The sequence below is a fragment of the Neolamprologus brichardi genome, chromosome 15, assembly GCF_056152115.1.
Source record: "Neolamprologus brichardi isolate AB-2024 chromosome 15, ASM5615211v1, whole genome shotgun sequence".
NCBI classification, from domain to species: Eukaryota; Metazoa; Chordata; class Actinopteri; order Cichliformes; family Cichlidae; genus Neolamprologus; species Neolamprologus brichardi.
The window spans coordinates 28182001-28200261 of NC_142118.1; the positions used below are offsets into that span (position 1 = coordinate 28182001).

An 18261-nucleotide genomic window follows, 5' to 3' on the forward strand; every position below is an offset into this window, starting at 1 on the left:
AGTACTGTCTGGCTAATAAATCCACTTTGACATGTGCAATTAGCAGAGTGTACTGTTAAAGGAAAGCTGTCATTCAAGCTGTACTTTGTTAATGGTATTTAACTGCGTAGCACATCTTATCTAAATTGGATTTACCTCACTAATTTCAGTGTTTACAGTGCCGCTGGAGGAGAACTTGTGTGAGATCAAACTTCACCTGACGCTGAATTCTTACAAAAGAAGAAATGATGGCCATGCCCACTGAAGTGCCCCTGAAACTGAACACCCTGTAGCTACCTCTGAGCTCAGCAGAAGTATCAGGTGTTGACAGTAGAGTAGCTGTTCCTGTTATAATACTTTGCAGTCCACTTCAAGTCCACTGCCCGAGGAACATGCGTAGTTGGTGCATCGATGGTCCATGGACAAGTCCATGCAGTCACCCAGAAAACAAAAAAACCCACACATGCAGGGACAACTGCGTTCACTGGAGGGTGAAACTATTAAAAAAAAAAAAAAAAAAAAAAAAAAACACAACACACGATAGTTGGACATCAAATGACAGTTTTTCTTGAAATACAGCACAGGTCAGGATTTGCAGAGAAGATCAGACCAGAGAGCTCCTGACACGGCTGTGGTAAAACAGACTGAAGCTTAGTTCACCTCTAATCCCTCCTGGCTGTCATCTTAGCCATGCCTCCTGCTGATGTGTCACATAATAGGCCAATAGCCAAGGTGTGTAGAAACAACAAACACATTCATACTAAGAACATGCACGTATGCGTGCATTAACCACATTAAAGTATTAAAACTTGGAAACTGGAGCATAAAATCCAGCCACAAGTCAGCAAAACAAATCATTCCAACCAAACCCTGTGACTGAATTCTTACTTCTAACAATGGAGAAAGCAGTAATCTGGTATCATTTGACTAATGTCAACTGTGAAGATCATTGTCTGAAATCCTCGAGCCATTGCCCCAGACTGACCAGCGTGCAGGAAAATAACCAGTTCCAGCTACCTCCCAAAAAGCAGCTATACAAAAAATAAATAAATAAATGGAAAAAAAAAAATAATAGAACCTCAAGGTCTTGAACTATGTGAAAAGTAATTAGAATAGTTAAAGTACAACCCCAACTCTTTGTGTGTGTGTTCTCAAATGTCAACAGGTGATAAGCAGGCTGCTTTCAAAAGGCAGCTGTGCGACTGAACTGTCAGTGAGCAGAAAATGAGTTACATCAGAGGCCTCTGAAATTTTAATAAGAGCTTCGTTTAAAAGATGAGGTGTAGCAGCTAAAAGGAGGAGAATTTGAAGATCTCAGTAGGTTGATTGCTCTGTGCTGCACACAATGTTCTCTATAACCACGTGGGTCTCCTTTGAGAACAACACCAGCTGATTGGTGGAAGAATGAACACCCTTTGACAGATTAATGACTTTTAAAGATTGCCAGTGAAAAACTCCATTTAATATAAGGCACGCGACCATGGTTATTCCTAATAACATTAGTATAATAAGTGAAAATTTATGTGCTATCTGCTGGCAGATTGAACAAAGTCAATCTGCCAAAGCCACCGTCAATGTGCTTCTCACTTGTGCAGTCGGCTTAGTGTTATGTTTTTCCTCCATGATGCTTCCATGTCAGAGTGGAAGGCGCAGAGTAAAATGACAATCCCCTCAGTACATTGTACCGTCTCCCATTTAAGCACAAACTTCAGGGAGTGTTAATAGCCTTTTAAAACGAATAATAAAATAACTTACATGAACAAGATTAGGTCAGTTAGAGACTGAGTGTTAGTTTTGATTCATTTTGAATTAATCGCCCAGCCTGATTCAGAAGCTTTATTAGCTTGTCACCACAACCACGCAAAAAGGACCCAAAGTGAATTAAAGTACATATACAAAGCTACGCACTTATACCTGAGATAGTCAGTTCAACCATAAGCCACTAATACGTTTAGTGGGTCATGTGGCAGGGGGTACATGAAATCAGCCAGGTTGTGTCATCTTTGTAGTGATTTTCAAAACAAAAGAAAGGAATTCATGAGGAACAACCTGCAACCCAAGTGACCAAAATTTAATATGCTCATCTTTGAGGACATTTATTTACTTGAAATATGCATGCGTGTTGTACACATGTAATAAAGCCCCATTACTCTCCAAAAGTTCCTTTGTACATGTTGTTTGTATCTCTTTGATTTCTAAGAAGTGTAGCCCTGACCATGTCCAAGAACGTGCCCTTAAAAGCAGCACTAAGACTTTCTGGAAGGTGCAACAGACGTCTAGCCAAATAGATTAAATAAATCTCCATTAGGTCATGGCAACAATTACCCTCAAAGCAAGAAAAGGAGAACACTGTCCATCTCATGAGCTCATATATGCAATATGTAATAATGCTGGCTAATATTGCAGTGCTTGGAAGCACAGTAGACAGATAAACTATCCCTGTGTGTGTCAGTACAGCCTGTTGAACACAGCTGACTGCTGGGAGTTCATGTGTCAGATGATTCTCTCCTGCTGCACAGGCATTGTGCAGGGGAACAAAGATGGAGAGGTTTGTCTGGGGTCGTTTCATTATGGAAGCCAAATGAGGCCTAGCTGAGATGTGGATGACCTGTTTCAGAAGTCACGTTCTTATGCTCCTCCCTCGCCTGTCTTTTGCCTTCTCTCCATCTTTGTGGAACTGTGACTATTATTTCCCCTCTCTGTTCATTCAAGATGTAGTGAGGCCACAACTGGCCAAACAAAGAGCGTCAATTTGGCGGTATTCTTGTGTTGCCTGGACGACCACTTCTAATGACAGAACCATTTGGGCTAGGGGGCAGTAATCCAAGACTTGGGAATGAGAGTTTATATATTTTGAAAAAGTTAATATAACAGGCAACAAACATTAAACACAGAAGTATTGACAAATATTACTTTTAATAATTAATTGTGCAATAAGAAAATTACAAGTGAGCTAAAACTTGAGTTAAAATCTAAAACTTTATAAAAACTAAAGTATGTAGTGCATTCCAAATAGTTTTGCAACAATCCACCACTTGCACTTCAACAATAGAGAGAGCATAAGGAGATGTCTTGTCTCTCTTTCCCCTTCTTTTTCCCCCTTCGTGTCAACCAATCAACAAAGATTGCACAATATAAATAACATTTAGTTTAACTAAACAAATCAGTCCACTGTCACCAGTCAGGCTTTTTGATTATCTCATATCAAGTCAAAATTTTGGACCAGTGCATCACTAAATTACAAAGTAAAGAACTACTATCATCATATTACATTTGTCTCCAACTGTGCTATAAAGCATTAGTTACTAATAATCATCCCAGTGGAAGGATTGTTATTAGTGACTAATTGCACTCCATAAATTTGAAGTTAATTGATCTCCAATGTTTCAATTATCTGCATGATTTGCGGACAGAAAAATGATTTGCAGTGACAGGGCATGTTAAAGTTGTGATATAAAGTGAAAGGAATTCTACGACTCCATGAAACGATGGGTGAAATAACCACTGCCACCAAAGTGTTTGAGGAAACCACCAGTCAGAGTGTGCGATATCATTGATTGTAGCTGCATGCCAAGTAGTAGTAAATACATTAGAGGGTTACCTAGGCAACCGGAACCGGGAGTGTCTGCATGTGACCAGCAGTCAATCTTAAAGGGATGCACATTCCAGTGTGCAGCGAGTCTTTTTATGTACAACACATGCTTGACATCATTTTATGTGGGAGACAGGACAGCAATCAGAGTGATCTTCAAATTTTAAGAGTGCTGATTACTACTATAAAAAAAAACAAACAAACAAACAAACAAAAAAAAAAAACAGTAGCAGTAAGGTCAAACTGTGCAATGATCCACCACATCAAACCTTTCCAAAAAAAAAAAAACCTATGAAAACATCATGCTAACATCTTTATATGTAATGATACACACAGTGCACAGGCACACAGTGACGTTCAAGCTTAGTGCGCGCTAATCCAAGAGACTATTAGTGTTGTGCTAACTACAAAAGTAAATAAGGAAAGTAATTCATTACTTTTATTGAGCAACCCCTTCAACAGTACTCAAAATTAAAAGCAATAGATGAGCTTTTTCTGAGCTTTAAGCGATTGTATGCGATTGGCTTTAAAAAGGAGCTGAAGAGGATCTTAGTTCATGGAGTAGTATTTAAGTTGACTTACTGACAAACAGTCTGTCAGCAACTTTAATTCCATAAAGATTCTGACAGACTGATGAGGAGTTAATACTTTAATATAAAGCAATACCAAAACTACAATGAGTATGGGTTCTTTTATGCATGTAGGTCATGCTACTATCTGCTGAAAATACTCAATCTGCCTGTAGGAAAAGGATTAACACACAGACAGGTTACACAAAACAGTCACCGGGAGAACGAACACACACACACACACACACACACACACACACACACACACACACACACACACACACACACGAACACACACACAAAATTAGGAGGTCCCCAGAGCATCACACAAAAGATGTGTGTATGATAAATCCATACACTGTCCTAGCAGAGGGTTCAAGGAGTTAGCAACCACAGGGGAGTAATAATAATCCCTTCAGCCATCATCAGTATGTGTGCCTTGGTTTGTTTATTCCTTACTGAAGAATGAGCAAAATTACAAGTTTACCCATCCGTTCATTTCTAATCTCTTTCCAGTCTGACTCTGCTAGATTTCTGTGGTGTCAGGACAGCCAAATTACACAGAGAGAAAATGTGAGAAGAGGGAAATTCACTACTGCTGTTTTATTATTGATTTCTAGCTAGCCTGCTACTTGGTGCCTCAAGCCACGTCCACAGCTCCTTTACAGCATCAGTTGTCCTGGAGGGATGGGTGCAGTATCGGCCCTGCAAGTAGGGGTTTCACTCAGTTCTTTACAATAAATCCATCAGTCCTGACTAATTCAACATGCTAACACAACTTTATTTTCTTCACAGTCTCTGCACGCTCCTAAAAAACGCCACACAAATAAAGCAACGCTATCCAACTCCAACCTGATTGATCCTTACTTACAAAAGCTTTATAATTTTGTATTACTACTTTCAAAAACATCACACAACATTGTTCATTTCACTAGATCTGTAGCAAAAGTGATGTGGCATGTTGTATAGAGCGCTTTGAGTACTCCGGGAGAGTAGAAAAGTGCTATATAAGAATCAGTCCATTTAAGGACATACTGTTTGAGCTCATACAACACTTCATTTTGTTGTAGTGTTAGGTTGGCTGCAGGACAAATTATACCTCAGTGCTGCTTATAACCACATGTACAAGTCTGACTGATCGTTGGATTTAAATCAGCAGATCACAAGGTCCTCAGACAGTGCATGTTGGCTCACGGGTACAGCTTGCTGGAAAACCTGTTCCTACAAATACAGGCAGCAGGCCAGCCGTTAACTAAGTTAAATTGTCCTGTTCCGTTTTCACCATAACTCCGACCTTTTAGAGCACTGGACTGATTGATCATATTGACAACACTGTATATTAACATCATTCGAATAGATGCAACAACATAGTTAAAGAATAAACATCACATCTCAGTGACAGCTATGCTTAACCTATATAACTTATTTCCAAGGTCCAAAAGGACCTTTAATCCTCCAAACAATGATCAGAAACATCCAACTGATCCTGCACTGTGAAGCAATTAAACTTAGCAACCAACGGGGGCAAAAATGCTTCTGCGTCATATTTGCTTCACCTCATCTACCATCATCACTGTCACTCCTCATTGCATGCTGACCAGCAGAGCTGAAATGGCATAAGCATAATCTCAGTAGAAGGAGAGGGAGAGGACAAGTGAAAGGTCGGCAGTGCAGAGCGGAGAAAAGCACATTCATGAGCTGTCGTGGATCATCAGGCTAGCATGGCCTCTGCTGGCAAATCACACAGTTGAGCACACCGTGGGCATGCAGCTGGCCAGAGCAATGACACGTACTGTTGACTAACACTGTCTCAAACACTCCTGCACAGTCAACCCTTTTCACATGCTCTGATGAAACATATGGCAAAATTATGTGCACAGGTGTCCATATTTTAACAATTATTTCTGGCTACCTGTGTGTTTCTTTAGTAAATATACTTTGTTCTATAAATTGCAAAAAATTAGCTATGTTACCAACATAATCTTTTGACACCGACTCCCTCTAATGGATCCAAAGCTATGTTTATACCAGATACTCCTTTGCGCTATGATTGAACTGTATGCCACCGTGGAAGAATTTTGGACAGATCATACAAAACTCCTATTTTGTAGTCTTCTCAGTACTTTTTCCCCCTCAGACAATGATGTCCATGGCAGAAGCTCACAAATTTCACAGGATGGTAAAGTAAGCACACAACTTGTCTGACACACACACACACAAAGACACACACCAAGTGAAGCATTCAGAGCTCAGCAAACACTTTTGATTGATTGATTAATAATTCTTTATTCATCCCAAGGGAAATTGGGTTAAAGCTGCCAGCGCCATCTTACCCTTCCGACCATACATACATTACACAAACATCACGGGGAAGACAGGTCAGAGAGGTATAACCATGGAAAATGCACAACATGAGGAAAGTACTGACGGTCTATAACTTCAAGTAGGCATTAATATTGTTTTCTATCTTTAATCAACTTCAACACTAGTCATGTAACTAAATTACAAACCCGAAATTTACTGGAAAAAAGCGCCTGATCAACAAACTCCAACGTGAAGAAAGAAAGACCGTTGTATCTGCTTCCACTCCCCGCTGTTTTACACAGGAAGTACTACAGTAAAGCTACAGAATTTAAAATAAAACTCAGTGTTGAAATTAGTCCGCTTGCTGAAGGCTGGTGGATATCATCTCACTTTCTAGCAAGCAGGGGTGAGTCTAAAGGGGGGTATGGGGTGTACTAGGCCAGATCAAGACTGTAATAACATTTTACAGATTTAGATCAATATAAATCAATAAACTATATTGCTTAATTGTAGTGTAATAATATTAAAAAATAATATACAATGGTAATATTAAAAATATATATATAAAACTAAAAGCTTGGGGGGGTCCTTCCTCCACAGGCCATTAAAAATATTCCTGGGCCAATATCACTGAGCAAGACACCAAATCATCATCATCAGTAATTACAGGTGGCTAATTACATGATATGCTCGCATTTCTTCATTGTTACTCCTTTAAATGCTTACAGACATGCATACACAGTCATACACTAGCACATTTATACACAAACAGGCTGTAATGATTCACCGAGCAACTCAAATAACTCCACGCTAAAAAAAAAAACAAAAAAAAAACCCTAAATAAATAAAAAAAGATTTTAAAAAGAATCGTCAACACTTTGTTTAGTCTCCAACTCTGCAGCACTCAGTTGTCACCATGTAAGCGCACTCACATTTGTAACTAAAAATAAACCTGCAACAGAAACATATTAAGGCACATGGATGCATGCATTAGGCTCAAGCAGCCTCTCGTGGGGGTTTTTTGTGTTGTTGTTTTTTTTTTGGTGAAAAACAACAAATCACAGCAGCAGGAGCAATGACATCATAGTTTAACATGGAGCTGGAGTTTGCTCTTTGCCATTTGTTTAGACAAAGAGGCTGAGCATTAGAGAGATGTAATCACATAGAAGAAAATGTTTTTTTCTGATAATTTAATTTTTTCTTTAAAAAGAGGATACAACAGGAATCAATGTGTGAATTTGAAGAAACAACTGCTGAAACTTCAGCCCAAAACATCTTTGTACTGTGTTGAATGTTCAGTAAATTGTTCTACAAGGGCTGGGCCATATTTTCAACACCAATCTGTACCAAAGATGTACAACAGTCAATGTAAACCTATGTTTTACCAGGCAAATGAACATTTCAACACACACAAAAGTTTTGTTTAAAAATTACAGGGTGGGCGGGGGGGGACTACAAGAGCTATATGTAAGATAAAGAAATACACTTTCTGGATGCAAAAAGTTCCATATTTAACGAGAAGAAAAGTATTTTATACCAAATCATTACTCATTTCACAGTTAAATTAAACAGCATTTATCTTTGGGTAATGCCGCTTCTTGGTTAATGTCAAAACAGGGTTTAATTATGACTGGTATCACTCATTGTACAAAAAAAAAAAAAAAATTCCAGTGTTTCACACTTAAAAGCTAGAAACTTAGCATTTGCATAATATTTCAGGAAAGCATTAATAAATCTCAATTTCACCAATTTTTTCCAGCCAGTATAGTTTTCAACCTAGTGACCTAGAGAGATCCTGTGATGAAGGTACCTAGGAACAATACAACTTTTGTTTAGCACCACAAACTAATACACAAAGGAAGCACTGGAAGATTACATTTCTTTCTATAGACATTAGCAGATAAGCAGCAGACAGGTATCATACTAACGTGTTGAGGCCCCATGGGATGCCAAAACCAATTAAATGCTTCTTGGCAACTAGAGACCATAGTAAAGCTTCACATTTCAACAGCAGTGACGTATTAAGCAGTTAAAAGTGTTAATCTGGCCAGCCCACACTTTAATGTTAGCTGCTTAACTATTAGCAATTACCCGCTAGGAACAATAGCTGTGTATAAAGTTATCAATAAGCTAGCAGCGAGCAGCTATGGCGAATAAAACATTAATATAGGAGCTAGACTTCTTCCTTTTTATTTCATTGATGTCGTTGTTTGTATTGTGGCAACCTTAATTTAAAAAAATATTTTTATGCATCTTATTTTTACCATCCCCCATAATGTCAAGTATCAGTTAGCTTAAAGTTCATCAACTGGACATTCAACATGCTGACTGAGCTCTAGTCCCACATTTTTTCTGCCTTATATAGCTCTCATTTTTTGATCCGCTTACAACACATATGCTCTTGCTTTGCAGCACTGTGCTTTTGCCCTTTCCTTAGTATGTATATTATCAGTCGATATTAGCTATAAGCTATAAGTTATAAGTGTTATGTTGCAAAGTTTATCAACCGGTGGACACTCTAAAACTTCTCTGTTGGCAAAACACATTTGGAATATCATAAACAACCAGCTGGATCCGAGACCATTGTAAATGAGTAAATAAATAACTAAACATAACAAATTTAAGCTATAGAGAGATGGATGCAGTACAACATTGGGTTTGTAAATAACCAAATATCCACATCAGTCTTTACAAAAACTATATCGGTTAGGCTCTAATCCGGGGGTGGTGAACTCAAGGGCCGGTGTCCTGCAGGTTTTAGATATCAACCCAGGTCAACACGACTGAATCAAATGATTAGTTCATTACAAAGCATCTAGAGAACTTCAAGACATGTTGAGGAGGTAATTTAGCTATTTGAATCAGCTGTGTTGGATCAAGGACACATCTGAAACCTGCAGGAAACTGGCCCTCGAGGCCTGGAGTTCCCCAACCACTGCTCTAATCTAAAGGTAGGAGAAGTCACAAGGTCTCTGTAGGTGAACCTGTTGAAGAATTGTTAATAGTTGCCTGCAGCAGCCTTTGTTTCCAGATCTCTTACCTGCTCAGCTCTGGGTAGTATGTGACTGCTATTTTTGTCTCCATTGCTAAAATGTTTATCAGTAGGAATGCATTTTAAGTGCTTTATTTGTCTACTGCCACTTCTCAAAGGAACAAAGTATCCCTGAAAATACTAATCATAAAAGCAGCAAACTACCACTGAAGAGAAAAAGGAGATCATTTCTCAGTCTGGTCTGTAATATCCTGACTGTCCATGTCTGACTCATCAGAAAAATACAGGGAAAAGGCACAGAGTTAAACACAAGTATCATTCAGCAGGAAGAAAAACACCAAGGACGTGATGACTGGTGGTAGCTTACAGATTAGAGAAGGGAGCTTCTAAGCAGGAGGCCAATGATGTGAATCACGAGGTCAGCAAGGACGAAGTATGAATAAAACTAATGAGTAATGCTCTCCTTATAAATCACTGTGGAGACACCCTTGAGCAAGGCACTTAACATTCAGAAGCAGCACCAGGCCGTGGTTATGGTAAAGACATTAATTGGTCTTTTCTGTCTGTCACAACCTTAAAAATACCCTAATATATATCCAAGTAAAGCAATATGTTACCTATGGTGACTTAATACTAAGAGCTCCATGTCACATCTTTTACTGGAGTGAATCAGCAGTAATCCTGGGAGAGCTGGCCCTGTGTCAGCCACAAATCCACGGTATGATTACTTTGCTCCTCTGGTTGACTTTACCTCGGTAAACAGCCATCCAGCAGAGGGCCGAAACATAAGACCTCAGTCATGAGGGATGAAACTCATCTGGAACGACAAATGGATGAAAACTTTGGGGGGGTGGGGGTCCTGGCTCAGAGAAGACTGCAGAGCGGGCCTTTTTGGAGTAGATTGGAAGAGAAATGAGAATGTGAGATTAAGGATGGACTGGCTGACAGCAACTGCAGAAAGAGGAGAAGGGGAAAAAAAATTAATCGGGGAGAGAGAAAGCATGAGGGGCAGATGATGGCAAGCCGCCAGGAGATCAAAATCTTCCCCAAAAACTTCAAAAGGAAATTGTTCTGGCACAACACCTTTATTCTCCTGTCCCATTTCACATTTTATAGTTCAATTCACCCCAATCAATAAACAGACAACATTATATATTTGGTTTTATAGTCAGATTATACTCTTATACTCTTCCAGTTGATTGGTCTGTTTATAATAAATTCTAACATTTTATAGGAATATAAAATATATGACAATTCAGGTATCACAATAACACATGGTCACATCAGCAGCTCTGCAGCCCTCACTTTGCATCTGGAGGGAAACTTGGACCAGTCCTTGCATTTACATGGAAACCATAATACAGGAATAGCGATCCCAAAGATTTATAAAGTTAATGGCCTGTTCAAAAAGTTCATAAAAAAAATAAAATTAAAAAAAAAGACAGACACACCATTGTACTTCCAGTCTGGACAAGGCCTTTGAAAAATTCCAACTTTGAAAACCAGGTTGCGATCAGCTTGTGTATTAGAGGGGAAGAAGGCCAAATGTGCCTCCAGAGCTTGCTACCAATTCCTCACTTTCCTTTAGAGATCACATTTGTTTCTACAATAGGGAACAGACAGGGGGGGGCTGAATCCCTGGGATTTGTGGACAAAGACTGCTACACTGAAGTTAACAGAGAGCGATGCCATTATGTGTCCATTTTGTAATCAAATCAGAGTTCTTGTAATATTGTCTGAGAAGGTTCTCAGTCATCCAGGTCATCGTAGTCTAAGGAGCTTGGATAGAAAAGCATCTGGACTTCTTTAAGACAACTGGCGACAACTTAAAGAAGTCCAAACGCTTTTCTTTCCAAGCTCCTTAGACTTCTTGTAATATTATTGTCAGAAAATCTATTAATCTGACCTGTAAAGACGAGGAAATGATCCCTGACTCTATGTCACTCTCTGAGATACGATAAACCCAAAGAAGAGACCAGAATCAAAAGACTGAAGACACAGTCACTAAGTCAACGTAAAGTGTATTGCATTTATTCCAATTTCAAATTAGCCTTAGGATGACCTCATTAATATCTCATTTGGGCTAGATACCATAGCTGGCTGCAGTCCAGCTTCAACTCATGAGGGACTGGGGGTGTTTTTCTCTTCATAAACAGTTCCTCCAGTGCAACACTTACATTAAAATGTTCCAAGCTGAATGGAGTCTGACCTCAGCTCCTGCCATTCATCTGTGGCGTGAACCTGTAGTGCCTCAGAGGCACGTGGCCCTTCAGCAGTTGTCAAGAATTATTACTGTGACGCCTCACAGCCCCCCATCGCCCTTACAGTGCTGCTTATCAAACAGCCAGAGATAAGCTGGCATCGGTGGTATGTGTGCCCTGACAGAACATGGAAGAATAAGCTGACAAGCATTATATAAAGTCTTCTCCTAATGGTTTAAGAAGGACCATTCACCAGGTACCTTTTACCTTAAGAGTCAGGACGAGGCCATGTTGCTAAACATCTTCCAGCATTCACACATGCACCTCATTAAGAACTCATAAACTAAGTTCTTGGATCTAGCAAGACACATAGATGTGAAACAATCAATAGGCGTTTTAACGTCATCAATACCATCTCGCAATCCTTTTGTTTTGTTTATTTTTTACCCAGTTTGATATCAATTTGTTAAGTTCTGACACAAAATGCCCAATTTTGCAACAGTAAAGAATCCTTCAAATAATTCCTAAATCCAAATCCGTTTAGCTGAAGTTTATCACTTGTAAACTGGGCCTAACCTCACCTATGGTTAAACTGGAATTATATTTCCCCACCTTTCTGAGAAGTTCTACTAACAAACAGACAAACCACTCACATAACCTTGTCATTGTATTTTTTTAAAACTGACAAATTTAGAAAGTTTGACATACATTGGCTGCCTATTAAATTTTGTATTGATTTTAAAGTTCCGCTGCTTACTTTCAAATGCCTAAACAACCTTGCCCCTGACTATCTCACCGACCTCCTCAGTCTCTATACTCCCAGCCGTTCTTTACGACCTTCCGGTCAGTTACTTCTGGCCCAGCCCAGGCACCGTCTGAAGACTAGGGGTGATCGTGCTTTTGCCTCTGTAGCACCAAACCTCTGGAATAGTCTTCCTGCTACCATTTGTGCCTCTGACTCCATTCAATCCTTTAAAGCACACTTGAAAACTTACCTATTCAACCTGGCTTTTCCAATTCGCTAATTCTCACCTCTCATTAATTGCTGTATCGCTACTCATTTCTGTGGATAATCATGATCTTTCCCTTTCTCTACTTACTAATGCTTTTTGTTTGTTTTCTCTACTTTCTCTATTTTACCTTGTTTTAATGACTTACTGTTCAGTGTAATCATTTACCGTTATTTTTACTGTGAAGCACTTTGGTGTATCCCCTGGTTTTAAACGTGCTAAATAAATAAAATTGTATTGTATTGTAATTTAAAAAAGCTAATATTGTATGTCTGAGTTATTGACATTACATAAAAGATTGCTAAAGCCATATAATCAGTTTGTGGACTGATGTTCTGAAGACTTGAGTTTCACCATTTTTAAACCTTGGTATCAAAAGCAAAGGATGAATGTGACTGAGAAACCAAGAACACTGCACACTCATACTTTTAAACAATCTCACTACATGTTGCAACCACAAGAGCAGCCCCTGGATGGCTGTTGGAAAGAATGCAGGTTTAAGGCACTACTGCATTTTCAGACTTTGCTGTGTTCACTTCTTTATTAACAGTCAGTAGTTTGGGTTTTTCAGTAAGTCTCCTTGGCCTCTGCAAAGGTAGCAGTTACCATTTTAAAAGCCAAAATGTTTTATGAAAGAAAGAAAAAAAGTTTAATTAGTCATCTAAAAAAATATATTGTAAAGATTTATATCTTATTGTAAATTTAAATATATTGGGGGGGCGGGGGAACCCTTCAACGTGGCTGGCACAAAAATAAATGTCAACTCATCCACCCACCGTCACCTTCTCCCAGCTGTGAGTTAAATAATCAAACTGCCTTCTTTGCTGTGATGATTGGAACAAATGTGAACAAATTGAACGGAGCTTTGCTGGGGATAATTTTGAAAATGGCTTGCTAATACTCACCTCCAGGAGCATGTACTGAATACTCAATGGGATAATAACTTTGGGGTGTTCATGTGGTCACAGCCATGTGGCACATGGGGGAGAAGAAAAGGACAAAAAAAACCAAAAAAAAAACCCAACAACAACAGATCCAAACACAAGTGTCCTGCATGAGTCAGCTGCGAGCAGCTGGGGCAGCCACTCGTCCACACACCTGTTCTATGATACAGACAAACAAATACATTCCTTCTAAACAAGATTTCTGCCTCTGAAAACAACGTGTGTTAAAAATTACATCAGCCTTTATTTCTCTCTGTTGCTATCCGCAGTTTGGTGATGTTCATTTTCAGCGCTCCTCCTTGTACTTTAAAAGACATGCTCAGGGACTCATAAGAGACTAAAAGCAACTAATGAGGGAGTTGTTAAGAAATATGAGGAAGAGGATGGGAAAATGAGAGACATGAGAAGTTAGCGGTTTCCATTCTGGGACACGGACGCAACATGCGGCTCTTTGAAACAACCAAAACTATTGTTAACCACAGTTTGGCCTACAGAGAGATTCCAACAGCTGGCTTCAATTAAGGGCTTTCTTTAAGGAGGCAGGCCTCCTGCACACTGCATGTCTCACTTCTTAACACACACACACACACACACACACACACACACACACACAAAGTAAAATCAAGATCTCAAAATGTCCACAGAAGCGGTTTTGACACCGAGCTTTGTCTGGATGAATGTGAGCATCACAAATGAAACACGCAACAGGAAATGTCTGACAAACATTGCCGTGCTATGTTAGCCATGTCAAACAGAATCAAGTAAATCCAACATTTCTTCAGGACACATTCCTGTGGAGATGGCAGCTCTACATGAACTGAAGAAAAAAAAAGAATAATACAAAAAATAAAATAAAAAGAATACAGCTTTTGTGCATGATGTATCTAAACAAGGCCAGTGCTAGACCTTGACACTTTGGTGGTAACATTACAGTGTGACTGCTCATGCAGGAGGCATTTCAGGAACCTCAAGGCTTGTGCAACAATGTTACACCGAATCGTGGAAAATAAGGCCACAAGAAATGCATTGTACATCATGACCCCCAGAGAGAGTAAAGTAACACAGCATTCATTTTCACTCCCACACTCAGCTCTATATGAGGCTGAAATTTTGTTCATGTGGACACTCACTATGGATGATGGTTCTTCACAAGAATGGCGTATGTTTTGGGTCATTTCTCTGACAAAAGCGATAATCTAGACCCACTTTTGCTCCTGACTGCTTGAGGTTCTCTTTTAAAATCTACACATATCCTTCTTTATTCATATTTCCTTCTAGATGAGATTCCCAGTTCCAAATGCACTGAAGCATTCCCACAGCATAATAGTCCCACCACCGTGTTTCACTGTGGGGATGGTATAGTTGGGTTGTAAGTTACTCCCTTCTCCAAACATAAGCAGTGTTTTTATTGCCAAATGAATGAGACAAAACTAGAGCCCATTTTCATCTGATTCTACCATTAGTAATAGTAATTTCTAGTCACTTCAGATGCTCACCTTGGAGTTGAGAAACATCTAACTTGAGACTCATCAGCGAATATTTTGCTGTCACTGAATATCACTGACTTCCTGTGGTCACCACATCACAGCATTACTAACAGAATTCATTCAACGTTTTCCTCTATGGGGTTAAAAGATTTCTTACCATCTGTTTCTATGTTGTACATCATTCAACATTCCCCCTTTTTTTCCCTTACACAAAAGCCCACGTTGTTATGTCACCACCAAACACCACAGTGTGGAATGGGTCTTACCTCCACATAAAACAAGCACTGACACATGCTTGTGTCAAAAGAGACACCATCAAGCACAACCTGCTTGTCAAAAAGTGTTTTGCCATAAGTGAAGTAAAGTTGAAAGAATGTAAATACAATTTGCACAATAGATATCTGAAAATAATTTGGGGGAAAACAGACCTCCATAGAATAAGCAGCCGTTCAAAGTATCTGCAAGAATAGGCTTTCCCTTCAGAAGGTATCATGTTTTAATGGAAAACACAGACTTCATCCACGCTACATAACAGCCACACATGGTAAGCTATGATGGTTTTGTCAGTTGGTTCATCCAACCTGCTGCACGAACACTGTCAAACCCGTGTCCTCCCGAGTTCATGACACATGTCAGAACTGCACTATGTGTTTAAGCAGCTATCATATGTCTTCGCCATTTGCCACCAGACTCGCTCAGGCTGGGTGTCTATGGAGCTAGCGTTTATTTACCAGCCATTCTCTGTGTGCTTCTCTGCGCGTGTGTGACAATCATGATGTGGCATCAAATAAATGCTACCCCATCAGCAGCACCGCTGAAAGATAATCCTCTCTCATGCAGAGTGGGAGTAGCAGCAGCAGGAGGAATAAGCGAGCGCCATTCCAAACCCATGCACGTCCACAAATGCAGCACAAATTCAGATTCAACTGAACGCGCCTGCTGGCGTTAATAAAACCTGACCACAAACACCCTCTAATAAGGCGAACACGGCACTGCAAGCGGGCGCGTACCGGTTACTCGATACAAGCCGTTATGGAAGCAAAGTTGGCGTTATTTTGTAGTTTTCATTGTTTCATCTCCCCCCCCCCCCCCCCAAAAAAAAAAAAACCACTCACTCCTCTCACATTATTTCAGAATGAAGACAGGGGCTTCTTACCTCATGGTGAAAGTGGTGTCAGGCCAAATATGTCACAGAGTCTTTTGAATAACGACGACGGCTGAGTTGCTGTATAGTTTTCACCAAAGTTCGCTGCTCGGTTCAACGATACAAGCGACCGAAGATGAATGGGGACTCCCGACGACGGCGTGACAAGATGTTTCACAGTTTGCGGGCTATCCGATAAAAGTACAAAAAAGGAAAATAAAAAAGAAAATGGTGGCTTAAAAAGAAACAGTCGACTCCTACATGTTCTAGAGCATCGCCGCTCCGCTGCTGGCACTGAGTCACTGGGAACTAAAGCGGAGAATCGCAGCGTTTCTCGGCTGTTTCTGACGCACTCAGCTCTGTGATGCGGCGCTGTGCCGCTCGGATACCGGTCTGCTGCCGCTGGCTGCTGGCCGCAACATGTGCTGCGTTTAATTACCCGCTGTAAGGTCCTACTCTGAAGTTTCTCGGGAATAAATATGCCCCCTTCCCTAAAACAAACAAACAAAAAATGAATTTTACCAGCGCCAGGTGTGTCTACAGAAAAGTATTGCCTTTCGCTAACTGGCTTTCGTCTTGAAACTCCTTCAGGCACTTATTGGGGCAGTTTTTCTAAACGAACTTTGATTTAAATGGTTACATCATGGACAAAAAAATCGGCATGTCTAGCATCAGCACGTATGTAATAAAACTGTTTAAAAGGTTTGCCCCCAAAATAACGTTTTAATAACCTTTCTTCACTTGCAAGGTATGTGTTCTACCACCAACTTTGCTGTCGTGGAAACCTCTAATGCATTTCAATCTAGGACTGGTCCAGGTTTCTTCATGTATTGTACCTTTTATAAAATGAAGCTTATTTTGGAAAAACACAACAGAAGGCTAATTTAGTTCGAAACATAACTCAGGCAACAGCACCCGGCTTGCTGCTTTTTATTTCATGCGAGCCGGCATAAGTTGGTTATGTCGCACTGTACCTGAATGCAACAATTTACGCAGCTTGTCAGACGTCGCACGTACAGGTTGCCCTTGACAACTGAGGTGGATAACTTTTTCAGTGTTTCTGCGTTGACTGGTTTCTGTAAGGAGTTGGTTATGTCTTTAATAACACTCCGTTGTTCTTTATCTTAATTTACACACTTCTGGACTTATAGACACTAGTTCAAATGGATTTCATTATGATTTACACACATTCACAACATTTTACTCATACCCTTGATAACTAACATGTAAGTCTTAATTATGTAATTATGTTAGTCAGTCTAACTGAAAACAGTTGGAAAGTAAGCAAGCAACAATCATTATACATTTATTTCCCAACTTTCTTTCTTCTTATTGTTTGTTTTGTTGTGTTTTGCTTTGACAGTCTTTACTCTCAGGTGGGGGTAGAGCAACTGTCTCCTGGGGAAAAACTAAAAAGCTCCCAGCTGGCAAACCCCCCCCCCCCCCCCCCCCACACACACACACACACACACACACACTCCCACAGCTGCTTTATAGATCATGTAATGACTCTGAGATTTTTCCAAACACAGAGTCACTGTGGCACTCTCGTTCCCCACAGTCAGGTTGGATGATGAAAGTCGGCATTGTCAGGTTTCTACAGAGATGTTCAATAGAGTTCAGGTCAGTAACTGGGCTACTCTAGGACATTCGTAGAGTTGTCCTAAGCCACTCCTGTGTTGTCATTGTCATGTTGGAAAGTGAACCTTCAAGTAATTGTAAAGTTCTGAATCCTCAGTGAAAACCTGTTCCACATGTGGAACAGGTTTTCACTGAGGATGTCTCTGTACTTTTCTACTTTCAGCTTTCCCTAAACCCTAATTAGTCTCCAGTCCCTTCTGCTGAAAAATAGCCAGACACCATGATGCCACCATGCTTCATTGTAGGGATGATATTGAGTAGGTCATAAGCTCTGCCTGGTTTCCTTCAGACATAATATTTAGAACTGAGGCCACAAAGTTTAATCAAACCACAGAATCATGTTTGGTCACAGTCTGAGTGGCTTAAACTACAGATGGCACGATATCACTTTTTTATGT

The 18261-nt window shown here is 39.9% G+C and overlaps 1 protein-coding gene across 1 annotated transcript in view; it reads right to left on the reverse strand.

Annotated features, from left to right (window-relative positions):
• enah (ENAH actin regulator) overlaps window positions 1–16607 on the reverse strand; it is a 130247-nt gene extending 113640 nt beyond the window's left edge. Inside the window, exon 1 of the mRNA XM_035910101.2 lies at window positions 16235–16607. Within this exon, the coding sequence (XP_035765994.2) occupies window positions 16235–16239 (5 nt within the window). The 5' untranslated portion in view covers window positions 16240–16607. The remainder of the gene's footprint in view (window positions 1–16234) is intronic.
• Between the last annotated feature and the right edge of the window lie 1654 nt (window positions 16608–18261).